General features: G+C 37.1%; 3 protein-coding genes across 3 annotated transcripts; 2 read left to right on the top strand and 1 right to left on the bottom strand.

Annotated features, from left to right (window-relative positions):
• Positions 1-848: 848 nt before the first annotated feature.
• Positions 849-7,163, bottom strand: LOC116010325 (V-type proton ATPase catalytic subunit A-like). The gene is made up of 20 exons (XM_031249679.1): positions 6,940-7,163; positions 6,091-6,217; positions 5,571-5,626; positions 5,413-5,469; positions 5,166-5,277; positions 5,051-5,088; positions 4,823-4,924; positions 4,525-4,581; positions 4,352-4,423; positions 4,151-4,252; positions 3,904-3,966; positions 3,692-3,824; positions 3,229-3,335; positions 2,670-2,864; positions 2,515-2,601; positions 2,289-2,393; positions 1,970-2,067; positions 1,805-1,883; positions 1,457-1,545; positions 849-1,345 (listed from the first exon to the last, which is right to left on the bottom strand). The coding sequence occupies exons 1-20, from the start codon at positions 7,015-7,017 to the stop codon at positions 1,231-1,233; spliced, it is 1,872 nt and encodes a 623-aa protein (XP_031105539.1). The 5' UTR covers positions 7,018-7,163; the 3' UTR covers positions 849-1,230.
• A 2,193-nt stretch (positions 7,164-9,356) lies between these two features.
• Positions 9,357-10,395, top strand: LOC116008628. Its single transcript, XM_031248698.1, has one exon. The coding sequence runs from the start codon at positions 9,455-9,457 to the stop codon at positions 10,289-10,291; it is 837 nt and encodes a 278-aa protein (XP_031104558.1). The 5' UTR covers positions 9,357-9,454; the 3' UTR covers positions 10,292-10,395.
• A 1,134-nt stretch (positions 10,396-11,529) lies between these two features.
• LOC116010684 lies at positions 11,530-14,858 on the top strand. The gene is made up of 6 exons (XM_031250183.1): positions 11,530-11,861; positions 12,164-12,223; positions 12,427-12,947; positions 13,377-13,781; positions 13,923-14,122; positions 14,252-14,858. The coding sequence occupies exons 3-6, from the start codon at positions 12,497-12,499 to the stop codon at positions 14,495-14,497; spliced, it is 1,302 nt and encodes a 433-aa protein (XP_031106043.1). The 5' UTR covers positions 11,530-11,861; positions 12,164-12,223; positions 12,427-12,496; the 3' UTR covers positions 14,498-14,858.
• Positions 14,859-14,909: the final 51 nt, after the last annotated feature.

Genomic DNA, 14,909 nt, shown 5'->3' with positions numbered 1-14,909 from the left:
CAGTAGTCAATCTTTTTACAGGGAGCAAGTAATAAATGTTAGTTGGTGTTTTTTTACTCAAAAGTGTTACAATTAACCGATTTGTTAAAGTAATAAGTGATTTGGTTAAACAAAAATAAATAACACGAGAGTTTTTACACATACAAAAAAGATCGGACATTTTTAGATGCACAAATTTCATTTTTGTTCCAATGATTATTATACATGATAACATGAATCATATTTGATTTTTGACTATTAAAATTTTTTAATTAGATACATAATTATGTAATTTGTATTACATTTAGTCATATCGTTCAATTTTCTACCAACTATTGTCAGGAGTGGTCCTTCTGAAAGAAGGAAATTGGTCGAACAACTGAACGTCATAAACAAATGTGATACAAATTACATGCATCTATTATTTTAATTTATGCACCTAATTAAAAAATTCACCATAATGAATACACTTAATTAAAAAAATTTAATGGTCATTTTTTTTGGTGAAAATAAATTTCACCCTTTTTCTTTAATTTGCATTTTATTACCTATCTTGCTTCACGTCAAAAATATAAGAACTAAATCATTATTTGACTTATTAGTTATAACCACGATTAAATCAATGACTTGTCTTTAAAAAATTGGAACAAAATGTGTGAACTTTCCTTTATGTTCTGGCGAAGTGGCGGACTAATCCAATCACATAAAGTTCATCTATCAGGGACAATATCAATGTATTACTTGGGATCTTTCAAAGTTATTCCGTGCTGACAAAGTGCAAATTTAACAATTTAGCATATCAGATTACAGGAAAGCAACGTTGTCCCAACTCTCAATGCAAATAATAATAATAATAATAATAATAATAATAGTAATAATAATAATAATAATTAAAAAATGAAGATATTAAAATGTCACGACAGACTTATTGGCCACATAAGTGTCAATTACCAGCTTTATTCTTGATCGTAGTCAATGGGCGAAGGGCATAGAAGAATAAATATTATGACCCCACTTATTTATGCCAACTCAACTAAGAAGACTCCCCAAACTGCACACCAAATATTACGCAAATTATAGAACAAAAAATCGCAGTGCTTCGGCGTTCCTTATCGATTTCCCACTCGGGCTGCTGGGCTAAACGTGCAATAAAATGCCAAACTGGATTGATCTTATATATAAATAAAATACAAACAAAACCCACATTTCTGCTCAATGCGCTGAGTGGATAATCTATGCATGCTAAAACGGTCATCGAGTTTCATCCTCAAGGTTGCGGAAGCCAGCAATCAAGTCATCATGAAGCTTTTTGAACTTGCCAATCAAAACATCTTCTCCTTCGGCAGGATCCTCGAATTTCTGGGACCTGCTCGGTAAAAAGTAAAGGGAATGAGAAATAGGGGAGTTGATTGGATCAGCAACAAATGCTACAAACATACTGCATTAAGGCTGTGCCCTTGGCTGAAATATTACTTACACTAAACGGTAGAACAGATCTCCCAGGCGATGCTTAATCAAACTATAAGTAATCTTCTGGCCATCCATACCAGCTCCACGCTCAACGGCCTGCATAAAAGGCCACATAAAATGTTAGTATAAACAAAAACTGATTGGAATTCTTATAATTTTCTTGCAATGTATATTTGATTTATATCATCCTCCAAAATTTTCCTGAGAATATTATGTACTATGTGGAACCAGAAATCCTCAATCAAGGTGAAAACAATGCTAGAAATGACCACATCTATACCTACAAAGGCTTTGCCCAACAATAAGAACCAGACTCAAGACAACGTGATTGAACAAGGTAGTAACTTCAATTAACCTGATTGGCCAAGTTGTAGAAATGGATAATGTTACGTAACATCCAAACAGATTTGTAGAATGGGCAGAACTTGTCGTATCTGTCAATAATAACACAGTGGTCAGTATAGCAATCCTGAGACTGATAAGAAGTAAAACCCTCACATATGCTGTCATAAGGACTCACGGTGTAAAAGCATTTTGTGCAAGGTAGTCCTCCCTCAAAAGTTTGGCAGTTTCAAGGGTAATTTTATCTGTTTCAGCTAGAGCATCCTTTCCAACAAGCTGCAATAAGAAAAATAGAATGTAAACTTTGGACTCAGTTCTTTACCACTTATGATGAACCCACACAATAAAACAAACCAAGGCACAGTTTTCATCATATGCTTAAATAATTGGTGCGACATCAACCAATGTCAGGGCCATCAGGCAGACTACAAGCCTAACTTGACAGTCCTGGATTACATAAAGGAGAAAAATGAACGAACACAAGCAAGATCACCTACTTGCACAATTTCATTTAGGTCATCTTCCCTCTGCAGCACTTCACGAGCCTTTGTTCTTATGTCAATGAAATCAGGATCAAACTTCTCATAAAAGGACTCCAATGCCTGGGGATACAATGGTTTTAAAGCACTGTTTCTCGATACGCAAAGTGATCCAAGCAAAAAGACTAACTTAGTTTTGCAGACTCAACACATTAAGAACAAAGATAAAGACAGCAAGACGCACCCCCGAGTACTTTGAGTAGGAAATCAACCAATTTACAGAAGGAAAATGCTTCCTTTGTGCCAATTTCTTGTCCAAACCCCAGAAAACCTGAAACAAATCAAGTAAGTACAAGGAGCCATATTCCAAAAATTAGAAGACTCTGTATTTGTGTTTACCTGAACAATACCAAGGGTAGCAGATGTAACAGGATCTGAGAAATCTCCTCCTGGAGGAGAAACGGCACCAACAATGGTGACACTCCCAGTTCTTTCTGGTCCACCAAGACATTTAACTTTACCCGCACGCTCATAGAAAGATGCCAAACGTGCTGCCAGATATGCAGGGTAACCACTATCTGCAGGCATTTCGGCCTGTAGAAGAAAAACAATGCATGTATTCAAGATAGGTTGAAGTCTACAACAATCGGTTAGCAATCACTAGTTCTCAATAATTCTTTTTTCTTACTAACTATGTGGATGGTCCCAAAAACTAAGGCAACTCTAATTCATATAAATTTTAGCTTAGGCTAGAAACTCTACCATATAGGTTAGCATGCATAACCAAGAACTGCTGAACTGAGCTACTATAATGAAAATGGAGAATTTTAAATAGCTCCTCATTTGGGACTGCTCAGAGTTATTGACTATTTTCAAGCAAATGCCCAAGTTGGTAATATGGTGTAAAGTCCCTGTCTTCAAACAATATAAATATATAGCAAATTTGGGAATAACTCACCAGTCGACCAGAAATTTCACGCAATGCTTCTGCCCAACGAGAAGTAGAATCAGCCATCATACTAACGTTGTAGCCCATGTCTCTGAAATATTCAGCTATAGTAATTCCTGAAAAAGCATTCATGCAGCAACTGGCATTAAGAACCTAAAAGGATTACCACATATTTGCATAAATATTAAGAAAATGTAACATCTAAATAAAATTCACTGGAAGAATTATATAATAAGCAACCATCTTCAAGTGTTAAAGGTCTTATATTTTAAAGTGGACAAAAAGAAGACTCTATATACTAACTTCCATCCATTGGTGAGAGGAAAACGTGTTTTGGTATATAGTTTGGGAATGAATCAATACAATCAAGCTTGTAGCAAATAATTGCAACTGACAAATAATTTGATGAACTAAACCAAGACCATGTACATAAAACATGAATTTAAGATGACTAATGAGTAACTAAATGCACCTGTATAAATTGAAGCTTCACGAGCAGCCACAGGCATGTTAGAAGTATTGGCAACAAGTGTAGTACGTTTCATCACAGATTCCTCACGACCATCTGGCAGTGTCATTGTTAATTGAGGGAAATCCATCAGGACCTGCACTCAAGGACTCAGCTCAAAGAACTCCAAGTGAATGATGAAAGTAAAATCTAAGACCAGAAGACAAGTTGCATACCTCTGCCATTTCATTTCCTCTTTCTCCACAACCAACATAAACGACAGTGTCTGAGTTAGAATACTGCATTCATGTATCAATGGAAATGAATGAAATCAGAGAGCAGCTCAAGAAGGAACATGAATTTTTATACAATTTTCTTTTCTTTCTCCTTTTATTGGGTTTCCTCCTTTCTTTTCTGTGTTTTTCTAGGAGGGGCTTGGGGAGGGTGGGGGGGCATCAAAAAATATAAATACATAGGACTAACCTTGGAAAGAGCCTGGCTAATCACTGTTTTTCCACACCCAAAAGCACCAGGTATTGCACAAGTACCCCCAAGCACCGAAGGGAATAGGGCATCAAGAACACGCTGATAATAAATAAATAAAGCCAAGTGAACAGAAAATCCTGGAATCAATAATTTGTAGAGTGGAATTAAATTAAAGATAATAATATAGATAGTCATTACCTGCCCGGTAAGAAGAGGGGTGTCAGCAGCTAGCTTCACTGCAACGGGCCTGGGTGTACGTACAGGCCAAGTCTACAAGAGGAAAGTTAATGTACAACTGCTCTTGATTTGAGGTAATAGCACAGCATACAACCAGCATACTAAGTAAATTCAGAATCAAGACATTTAATAACCTGAAGCATAGTATACTGCTTTTTGACACCTTGAAACTCAAGTTCGAGAACAGTGTCCTGCATAGGCAATGTGAACAGGGTAAGAAACCACATCATATTATGGTTAATGGATGCATAACAATGAGAAACAACATTTTTTTCATAGTTACTTTTGGGTGGGGTATACATGTCACTTCATTCTTTTTAATGAGCCAGAAAGCACAAAACATGACAAATAACGTTGTAAAGATTCTAAACTGACAAGTTACAAGAAATATGACATGCCAAAACAGTTTGAGTTTGAAAGGCAAACGCAAACCTTCAGTGAGTATTGGCCAGCTGGTGCAATATAAGTAATCTTTCCCATTGCATCTGGAGGAAGTGCAACATGATGTTGCATTAAACTGTTCTCGATGACAGTCTGCAAAGGAAAACAAAATAAAACCGTTATTTAAAAATGTGAAAGTGGATGATAGGAAGTCAAGCAGGATTTTGCACAAGCATTTTTCAAATATCTTTAAGTAAACTTGGCTTGCATCATACTTACTGCATATAGGTCTCCGCCTGTTAATAGGTCTCCTTCACCTGCAATTATGAATACCCAATCCAAATAAATCCTTTTTACATCCATAATTGGGTAAAATGCAATGCTCCATATATACCTAATTTCTTAGGTTGAAATTCCCAAGGGATGTCTTTATCAAGGGCAGGAACAGAAACACCACGGGGGATATAGACATCACCAGACTTTATCGCAATTGTTTTCAATGGCCTCTGTATTGAATATTCATATGAAAAATGGGCAATCATCACATAGTGGCTTCATGAAGAGACCATAAATGAAACAAATCTGTAGCTACTATTCTTAAGCAAGCTTAAAGAGAAAAATATAAGCAGAATGTAACGAACCTGAATACCATCAAAGATGTTCCCCAATATTCCAGGACCCAGCTCCACTGACAATGGCTGTTATTTCAAAAATAAAAATATGGAAAATTAATTGTCCAGATCATGTAGTCCAGACAGAAGGCTAAAGATTAATCAAGAGAACAGAAGTATGCTCTCACCTTGCGTGTACGTAGAACAGGGTCATTGACCATAAGGCCAGCTGTTTCTTCATAGACTGCATGAAAAAAGATATTTTCAACAATCTTTTCAATGTTATATCCTCCATCACATGTTACCAAAGCCCTCTCTAGTTCTTGATTCTTCATTAATAATTTAATATTTTATTACAGGACCACTAGTAAGCAACTATAACAGTCGTTTATTTTTTTTTTTTTCAGAAAGGAATGCCCTCTGTAATTCTTGATTCTTCATTAATAATTTAATATTTTATTATAGGACCACTAGTAAGCAACTATAACAGTCGTTTATTTTTTTTCAGAAAGGAATGACCATTTTTAGTAGCAGTGACAAATTTATCCATGTGAGCTTAATTCTGATACCACCACCCACATCCCCACTTTCAAAAGGTAGCACAGGTAAAGGGAAGGGGCAAAGAGCCAATGGAAGTAAAAGTTAGTAGTAGTATGAAGAGAGAAGATACATCGATGGCATGAAAGAATGTGATTAAGAAAAATATACCCTGAATTGTAGCAGAATCTCCTTCCAACCGGATGATTTCCCCAATAAGATTGTCATGTCCAACACGAACAAGCTCATACATAGCAGCCCCTGCCATACCATCAGCAACGACGACTGGACCAGATACCTGTAAGAAAAGAAAGCCAAAAGGCAGGCAATATTGTGAGTTCAAAGAACTATAGCAACTGAACATAGTCACCTTCAACAAACTTAAAGGAAGAATATAGTAGACATAGTATTTCAACCATCGAGTCAAGCTAGAGTGGAAGTGATGTGAACAATAAGTTGCATAAAATAAAAAATACTTTAAAAATTAATAAAGAAATAAATAAAAAGGCACAGTTGCACTTATCAAATGGAAAAAGTAAAGAGCCTAGCTGCTTCAAACTACTTTTTTGAGAGAGTTTAGTGGCATCATGTTCTACATTTCCAAATGCAAAAACTCCACTGTATGGTGACCACTACACACATATATATAACAACAGATAACCATAACTTCACTGCATAAGAATGAACTCATTGACAAGTTTGGGAGAATTAAATTTGAAAGCCAAAAGCCAAGCATCTCGAAGTTGCATTAAATTTAAACAACGAGCAAAAATCCTATAATCAAGCACATGGAAGAGATTCATAATGTCTAATTCTAATCGCAGAGAAAACATACACGGCCAAACACTCAATCAAACGAAAGCTATTCTAATCGTGTGCAAATAAGTGGCAGGCTCCCGATTTAAACACGTAAAGTCAAATAACTACTCGGAAGACTGAAAGTATGAAACGAAACGGAACAACAACGAAATTTGGATAGATACTAGCTACGGATCAAACTATCCAAGCGAAGATGCGAACCTTCCTGACGTATCCATACTCGCTTTCCTTTTCAGAATCCTCGAACGTGGTCAGAGGACCTCCGAACGCCGACGGCATTGTGACGGACGGTGATATCGCCGGAACTAAACGGAAATCTCCACGATTCGATCGGAGGCGAGCACCTACCTTCCGAGATTTGGAGACCGGTGGAATTGAGACAGAGGTAGTTGTATGGAGTTGAGTAATGATATCGCTCTGTTCCTTTACAACTTGCCAGCGGGGCAATTTGGGGAGTAGATTTCTGATGTGTTGCTGGGTTGCTAATTATTTTTGGACAACCAATGAGAATGACACACGTTAGCGAGACTGCCTACGACACGTCACGGTAGCAGGGCAGCAGTACTGACGTAGACGTATGCGTGTCTGATCCTTCCATGTGCAACGTGATTCAGTGATACTCCGTATTTTGTTCATTACTTCATTTGTTTATGATATTTTTTGTCCTCACTCTCCTCCGTACCTAATTATTGATCCAAATGTCGCATAGAACATAAAATAATACAGTGTATATTTTGGAAAGAAAGAACATTATTCAACATCTACGTCTATCTACCTACAAATCTAATACAAATCAATAAAATTAGGCCCTCAACCGGAACTAAACAAAATATTAATGTAATTATTGGTTAAAATAAATGCTTCATATTACTGGTATTGTAATAAGACTATAATATGTATAAAAAGAAATTCAATAACATGTCTTATTGTAAAAGATCATTGCATATATAATGTCAAATGAAATTGTAGTTGAAATAAAATAAAATTGTTATTGTGCTAAAATAAAACTATAATGTATATAAAATAAAACTAAATATGTTATACAAACAAAGTTAATTACGCAAAACAGATGTCGTTTATTTTTATTTAAAGAAACGACATCGTTTTGGACTAGCAGTGTAAATGAGCCGAACAGCTCGGTCAAATTCGATATCGAATCAAGTTTGAATGGTTTGTTTAATAATCAAGCTGAGCTCAAGCTCTTACGTCTTAGGTTTGTGGCTCATCGAGTCGCTCACGAAACATATATATATATATTATAGTTTATTTTTAATTGAAACATGAATTTAAAATTAAACAAGTTAAATTCAAGTTCAAAATCAAACTCAAACTCAAGTTCGAGCCTGAACTCGAGCTCAAGTTCGAGCCAGAACTCGAGCTCAAATTCAAGCTCAAATTTGAGCTCAAGATCGAGCTCGAGCTCGAGCCACCCTAGGCTTGAACTCGACTCGGCACATTTATACCTCTATTTTGGAGTATGGTTCACAATGCTTTGTGTACCATAGTCTATAGTAAAATTTGCCGGAGTTGCGAACAGAATCGTGGTCATGGACTCACGCAAAGTTTATTGTGGACCGTGCATTAAAGCGACGTTGTTTTGATTAATATAAACAAACGGTTGAAACGACATCCGTCCCGCACAACTGCCGTTTCCTTTCAACACAACTGCAATTCATTTTCAACATAACTGCAGTTCTTTTTTGATATGATTGCAGTTTCATTCGATATTATACACCCAAATATGTGAATCTATTATCCAGTTTCCTTTTAATACAACTATAGTTTCTTTTATAATACACAACAGTTTATTTCAAACACAATTACAATATCATTTCGATATAAATACAATTTCATTGAACAATATATACCAAAAAATATGAAACTGTTATTCAATATCAATTTATGTGCACTACAGTTTCATTTCAACACAACTGTAGTTTCTTTTCGATATAATTGCAATTTCATTCAATATTATAAAAGCAAATGTAATGTAATATCTTTTGAAATGAATTGTAATATAAGTTACGAAGCTCTATTATTAGAGTTTATTACCGAAATGGTCCTCGACTATTGTTTAATTACCAATTTGGTTCTCAACAATTTTTTGTGACCAATTAAGTACCTCGACTTTGAAAATTTTAACCAATCTGGTCCTCCGTTTATTTTGTCGTTAAACATCCGTTAAATCGGGACCAAATTGATAATTTTGCTATAGTCAATGGACCAAATTGGTAATTTTTCTATAGTCAACGGACCAAATTGGTAATTAATTTTTCACTGAAATGGTCCATTGACTATAGTAAATTTATCAATTTGGTCCCTTGACTATAGCAAATTATCAATTTGGTCCCGATTTTAATTGATGTTTAACGGCAAAATAAACGGAGGACCAAATTGGTTAAAATTTTCAAAGTCGATGGACTTAATTGGGTATGAAAAATTGTCAAAGTACTAAATTGGTAATTTCGCAATAGTCGAGGGAATATTTCGGTAATAAACTCTCTATTATTACTTATGACAGTCTTTTCTCTTGCTTATTGAAATGGCGTCGTTTTGTGACCCTGGTCCACCGTATAATAACTAATGGACTCATTGGCAGGCTTTGTAGATTTGGCCCATCAAGAATTTGCACAAAGAAAGGCTCCGAATCCGATTCGAAGAGGCGATTAGCAGAATCACTCGTTTGACATCTGCAGCCTAAATTAACACTATCCTCATGAACGTCGTATATTTTCCCTCAAACCTTCGTTTCCACTCGTTTCTCCACCGTCCCTCTCCCCCATTGCTACAGCTCTCGTGTGTTCACAGCGGCGGACGCGCTGCTGAATATGGTTCGGTTGCAATTAGAAAGGCAATTCCGGCACGGGACCGGGTCATCGACTTCGGCAAATTCAAAGGCAAGATGCTGGGAACGCTGCCGTCCAGCTACCTGAAGTGGGTGTCGAAGAATCTCCGCGCGCGCGACTTCGAGGAGTGGGCGGAGCTGGCCGACGAGGTCCTCTACGACCCGGTCTACAACGACCGAATCGAGTGGGAGTTCGCTCAGAATGTCCTGAACGGCGACGTTTTATTGTCGGCAACAGCTCCGAGCGCGGTCTCGGAGTTGCTTGAAATCAGCCAGAGATTCGGCTGGGATAACGATGACGAGGCGGGCTGGAGTAAAATTGATTTTAGCCTTCTCGGAACTTCCAAAGGAGGCAGAATTCCTAGGGTTGGCGATTCCGATTCCGACGGCAGGAACGACCGTACAGGTATGGAATCAAAACTGCGCCGCCTGAAGAAGGAAGGCGGCGAAGAAGAAGCGGATAGGGGGAGGAGGGAGAGACGGCGGGAGAGGCTCCGAGCGACGAGGACGAGTGATTCCTCCACCGCTGAGTCTCTTCCGAGGGAGAGAGTGGCAGGATTGGAGATTCGGGAAACCCTCAAGGGCAATGTTGGTAATGCGGATGGAAACCGGGTGCGGGTAGACGGGTCCCCAAGTGGGAGACCGAGCCCGTTTCCTGGGCGCGAGGCACTGTTGAAGAAAGTGCTCAGTCGAAGGAGATTATCGTAATCTGTATTTTTGTAATTGATAAAACGGTGTTAGTACACTCTATTTTTGTAATTGATAATTTTGTATTCATATCAGTTGGGAAGTTATTTACTCTCTTAGTCCCATTTTAGATCTCATGAGACTTGATTGAAATCATTTACCATTTAATTTTAGTGACAGAGAGAGTATTACTTATACAATTAGTAAAATAAGTAAAAGAAATATTATTAGGACTTTTAAGTTACCTTGAGACTTACAGGATACATTATATTTTGTCACGTTAGAAAGTGTTTGTCACGTTAGAAAGTGAAAGTAAGAAAGTAAAAAAATTGAGAGTTCATATAGTTAAACTCACTAGTAATTAAAGTCTGGCCGAAATAGGAGAGTAATTATTTTAAAAATTTTCAAATTAACTAATTATAGGCTTTTTTCCATCCAAACTCCCTGTAAGTCATAAATTCGTACGTCATAATGTAACACAACAGATGTTGTACACAACCTTTTGTACTATGCCAACGCATCTGCAGCGCTCAAACACGTGTTCATCTATTCTGTGTGGAAAGTTAACATGCCTTCCAGTAATATCTCACAAAACTTTTTTTTTTCCCTTATAAAATGAAAAAGGTAAAATCTCCTATTCAAAATTAACCGTAGAAAATGAAAAATTTTCATCCTAATTTAGAATAGAATCACATAAATTAATGCCACCTGATCATATTGCAATAAAATCGCACTCTAAATTAACTTAATAGATTGGACAATTTGTAATTAGCTGTTAATGTAATTAGAAAAAAAAAAAAACTTCTAGATCAACTTTTACTAGTAATGAAAATGTCAATATTAAAATTTTGTGAGGAATAAAAATTAAAAGTAAAATTTGAAAGTAAGAGTAATATTTTCAAGTTCTACTATATGAGTTCACAAATCTTACCTTTTAAATTTTACTTCATGATATGACGAATATTGATAAACTACTTTTATTTCGGTTAAATTCTAATACAAATATCTACATCAAAATTTTATATATCATAATAAAAATTAAAAGTAAAAAATGAGATTACAAATACTATTTTCCAATGTTTTCCTTTTGAATCTAACTAAAATTCAAAGAATCGTAGCACCAAAATGCGAATCCAAAAGTGGGAGGGAGGGGCAGAATGGTAAAAAGAGGGGGAACGAATCCTCAAAATGCAAAAGAGTCAAAAAAGTCCCGTCTAGTTTCGCGGCTTTTTGTAGCGTCAATGGGGGAAAGCAGTGAAGAGAGTGGTGTTTCTGACAATATTCTCTGCACAAAACAGAGCAAACCAACCCTCGATGCACTCTCATCTCTGTCCCTCTGCCTCTGGGGTTCTGTGCTATACTCAACTCTAATCAAACCACCCCTCTTAAGCTAAACCCCATCATCAATCAAACCAAAACACGACTGCTCCCAGAGCACCTGTAGCACTGCTAAAAAAAACTAAAAAACAAAAACCAGAGAGAAATTCACATGCCCACAGTTCATTTTTCTGGAAAGCCTCCTCCTTTGCTCCACCCCATTTTCTCTCCCATTCTAGGGTTTCCCATTTCGTTTCAGCCAGTGCTGATCCTGGTAAGTGATCTGATCTGTGGGGGGTTGCTGTTTATTCCGTCCCTCACTTGGTTTTTTCTCTTTGCGGCTGAAATGTGAGATCTTGGAGGAATGGAGGGTAAAGGCGTTGCCTTTTGCTTCAATGAGATTCCACTCCTTCCTTCACTGGGAAGTGATTCTTGAATCTCTGTGGGGATGGGGGCTTTTGTTGTGTCTTTATGAAGAATGTACTTTCTTATGGGTCTATGGATCTTTGCTTCTTCTTTTTTTTTTTTTTTCTGTAAAGTGCTCACTTTTTGTGTGTTTTGTTTGAAAATGTGCAGATTATGGAGTCTGATTGAAGTTCCTTGGAATGTGAAAGGAGAGCTTTCTGTATGCACATGGTAAGCTCATATGCTCACTAACTCTACATTCTACAGATCTTTTGCTTACTATATTTTATAGTGGAAGCTTTCCATTCTTTGATAAGGAATTTGTTTTGCATGAGAACTGATGTCCTTGGACCTTGGTGTAATTGCTTATGATCTTGAGTTTGATTTATGATTAATCAGGATAGCATGGAATTAGTATTTTCTGTTGAATGCAGGTTTTGATATTTTTGTGTCAAATCAGAGGAGAATTGGCTTGAGCTCACTTGTGGGAATCATTATTTTTTGATGGATTTCTTGAAAGCTAAGAAGTTCAGGAAAGCTCACAAACCGAAACCAGAAACTGGCACTGATGAGAAACCCGTGCCTCATCCAGAAGAGCGTAAGAATGAGGGCGGTCAGGAATTGGGTAAACCAGCGCAGGTTGATTCTAACAATGTTGAAGCGGAGGATGATGACGATGATTTTATCACGAATGAAGTGAAGAGGAGGTTGAAGGAACTCAGAAGAAACAGTTTCATGGTTTTGATTCCTGAAGAGGCATCCCCGGAGGACGGGGAGGAAGACGATGATGATGATGATGAAGAGCAAGACGACACGGAGAGCAACCTTAATCAATGGAGGGATGTAGAAGCTGAAGGAAGACAGTTTTGGTCTGGATTTGATGCTGTATATGACAAATACTGTGAACGGATGCTATTTTTTGATCGACTGCATGATCAGCAGCTGCGTGAATTTGGTAACATTTTAATGTCTCGACTCTCGAATGCATCTTTTAGTTGCTCATTTGAAATGATTGTGAAATAGAATGCCGCTTTACATCTTGTGTGATCTCTAATTGTTTGTTTGTGTGTACTAGAAAGTTGGAACAACTTAAGATGCAGTCAAGATTTCAACAATTCTTTGCTTATAGTTGTCATAAAAAAGAGCGGAAATCATCAATAATTTTACAATTATTTTATACATTGTATTAAAATGACAAATTACTATTAGCTAGAGGAACTTTATGAGATGAAAATTAGATTGTTTCTGAATTGTACAACCACTTACAATCCAGTTAAAATTATGAAGGTCCTATAAGGCTACTATCGAGAGTTAACTCCATTAAATTTATCTCAAGATGAGAAATGCCCTTCATGTCTTAATATTTTAGATTAAAATGTTGCAGGTTCTCATGTTCCTTCCACTCCATCTCCAAAATCAGCGTCTAAAAAGCTAGCATCACCCTTTCGTTGTCTTTCCTTGAAGAAAATGGACGAACCCGAAGATGAAACTGAGCACCTGCACCAGTCAGGAAGTGACCCTTACCATGATCTTGAAACAGCTTATGTAGCTCAAGTATGCTTGACTTGGGAGATACTTCACTGCCAGTACACACAGTTGAGCCAGAAGATATCCTGCCAGCCTGAAAGTGCCACATCTTACAACCATAGCGCCCAGCAGTTTCAGCAATTCCTGGTTTTGCTACAAAGGTTTATTGAAAATGAACCATTTGACCAAGGTTTGAGGCCAGAAATTTATGCCCGTACAAGGAATTCATTGAGTAAACTACTTCAGGTCCCTAAAGTTCAAGGTATAAAACTTCATTCGTAACAAGGTTCTGATGTTAAATATTTTCACTCTGTTTCCATATGAGATTTAAGTTTGCTGAATATTTAAATTTCTGAAAATCGTCTTGCATATTTTGCTAAACAAACTCGTGCGCAAATTCCAGGTTCTGATCAGAAAAAGAGCGAAGAAGAAGAGTTTCTAGTTCTAGCACCTGAACTAATTAAAATAATTGAAAGTTCGATTCTGACTTTTCGTCAATTCCTGAAAATGGACAAGAAAAAAACAGGTGGTATCCGTGCACTATTAGGTGGTCAGAACCAAATGGCTACACCCCTTCAGCAGATACAGTCGTCCCTCGAGAAAGTAATTGCTCATCTTTCTTCTCACCATAGTGTCTTGTGGGAAAATGCACCTTTTAACAGAAGAATATTACACACAGCCATAGTTTGATACTCTCTTTAGATTAATCTTTAATTTGCCTTTAATATGCAGAAAACCATTAAACTGAAGGACCAGCGTAAAAGAACCAAGAACTGGAAAAATCAATCATGGCCTACCACGCCAGTAGATGTTGACTTGTTGCTTGGCCTAATTGATGTCAAAGTCATGGCAAGGGTTCTGAGAATGGAAAAAATTACCAAGGAACAGTTATTCTGGTGCGAGGGAAAGATGAAAAAGCTCGACGTGTCTGATGGAAAGTTGCAAAGGGATCCCGCTGTCCTCCTATTTCCTTGTTAAGCTTCAAAGACTGGTGGCCGAGGTATTCTGCTCTTTTACGTGCTAAGCTGCTTACAAGCTCTCTCGGGATAGAACAGCATCAATCTTGTCTCTGTAAATGCGTTAACCGGATTGATAGGTTTGTCCAACATTGACATAACTTTAACTAGTTGTTAGTGGCATCACTGTTCCTATTTCAGCTTGTATCAGCAATTTAGAAAGAATTCATCTCTTGAAAATCAGAATCTGTTTTGTCAGTGTTCTGAAAAAAACTTCAGATTTCTATTGAACCACTTGATCTGGGCGTATTTTGCATGCATTCATTTTAGACATCAGTTGGTAGCAATGTAAATGACCTTAAAGAGGAGGCAGGTTGTGGACATTCTGAATCAGCTTAAGGGGTGCTATGTCATAAATGCTTGATGTGAGATAT

Source organism: Ipomoea triloba, chromosome 2, assembly GCF_003576645.1.
Source record: "Ipomoea triloba cultivar NCNSP0323 chromosome 2, ASM357664v1".
Lineage (NCBI taxonomy): Eukaryota > Viridiplantae > Streptophyta > Magnoliopsida > Solanales > Convolvulaceae > Ipomoea > Ipomoea triloba.
The sequence above is the reverse complement of the archived record's forward strand: the minus strand, read 5'-3'. Positions and strand labels throughout refer to the sequence as shown.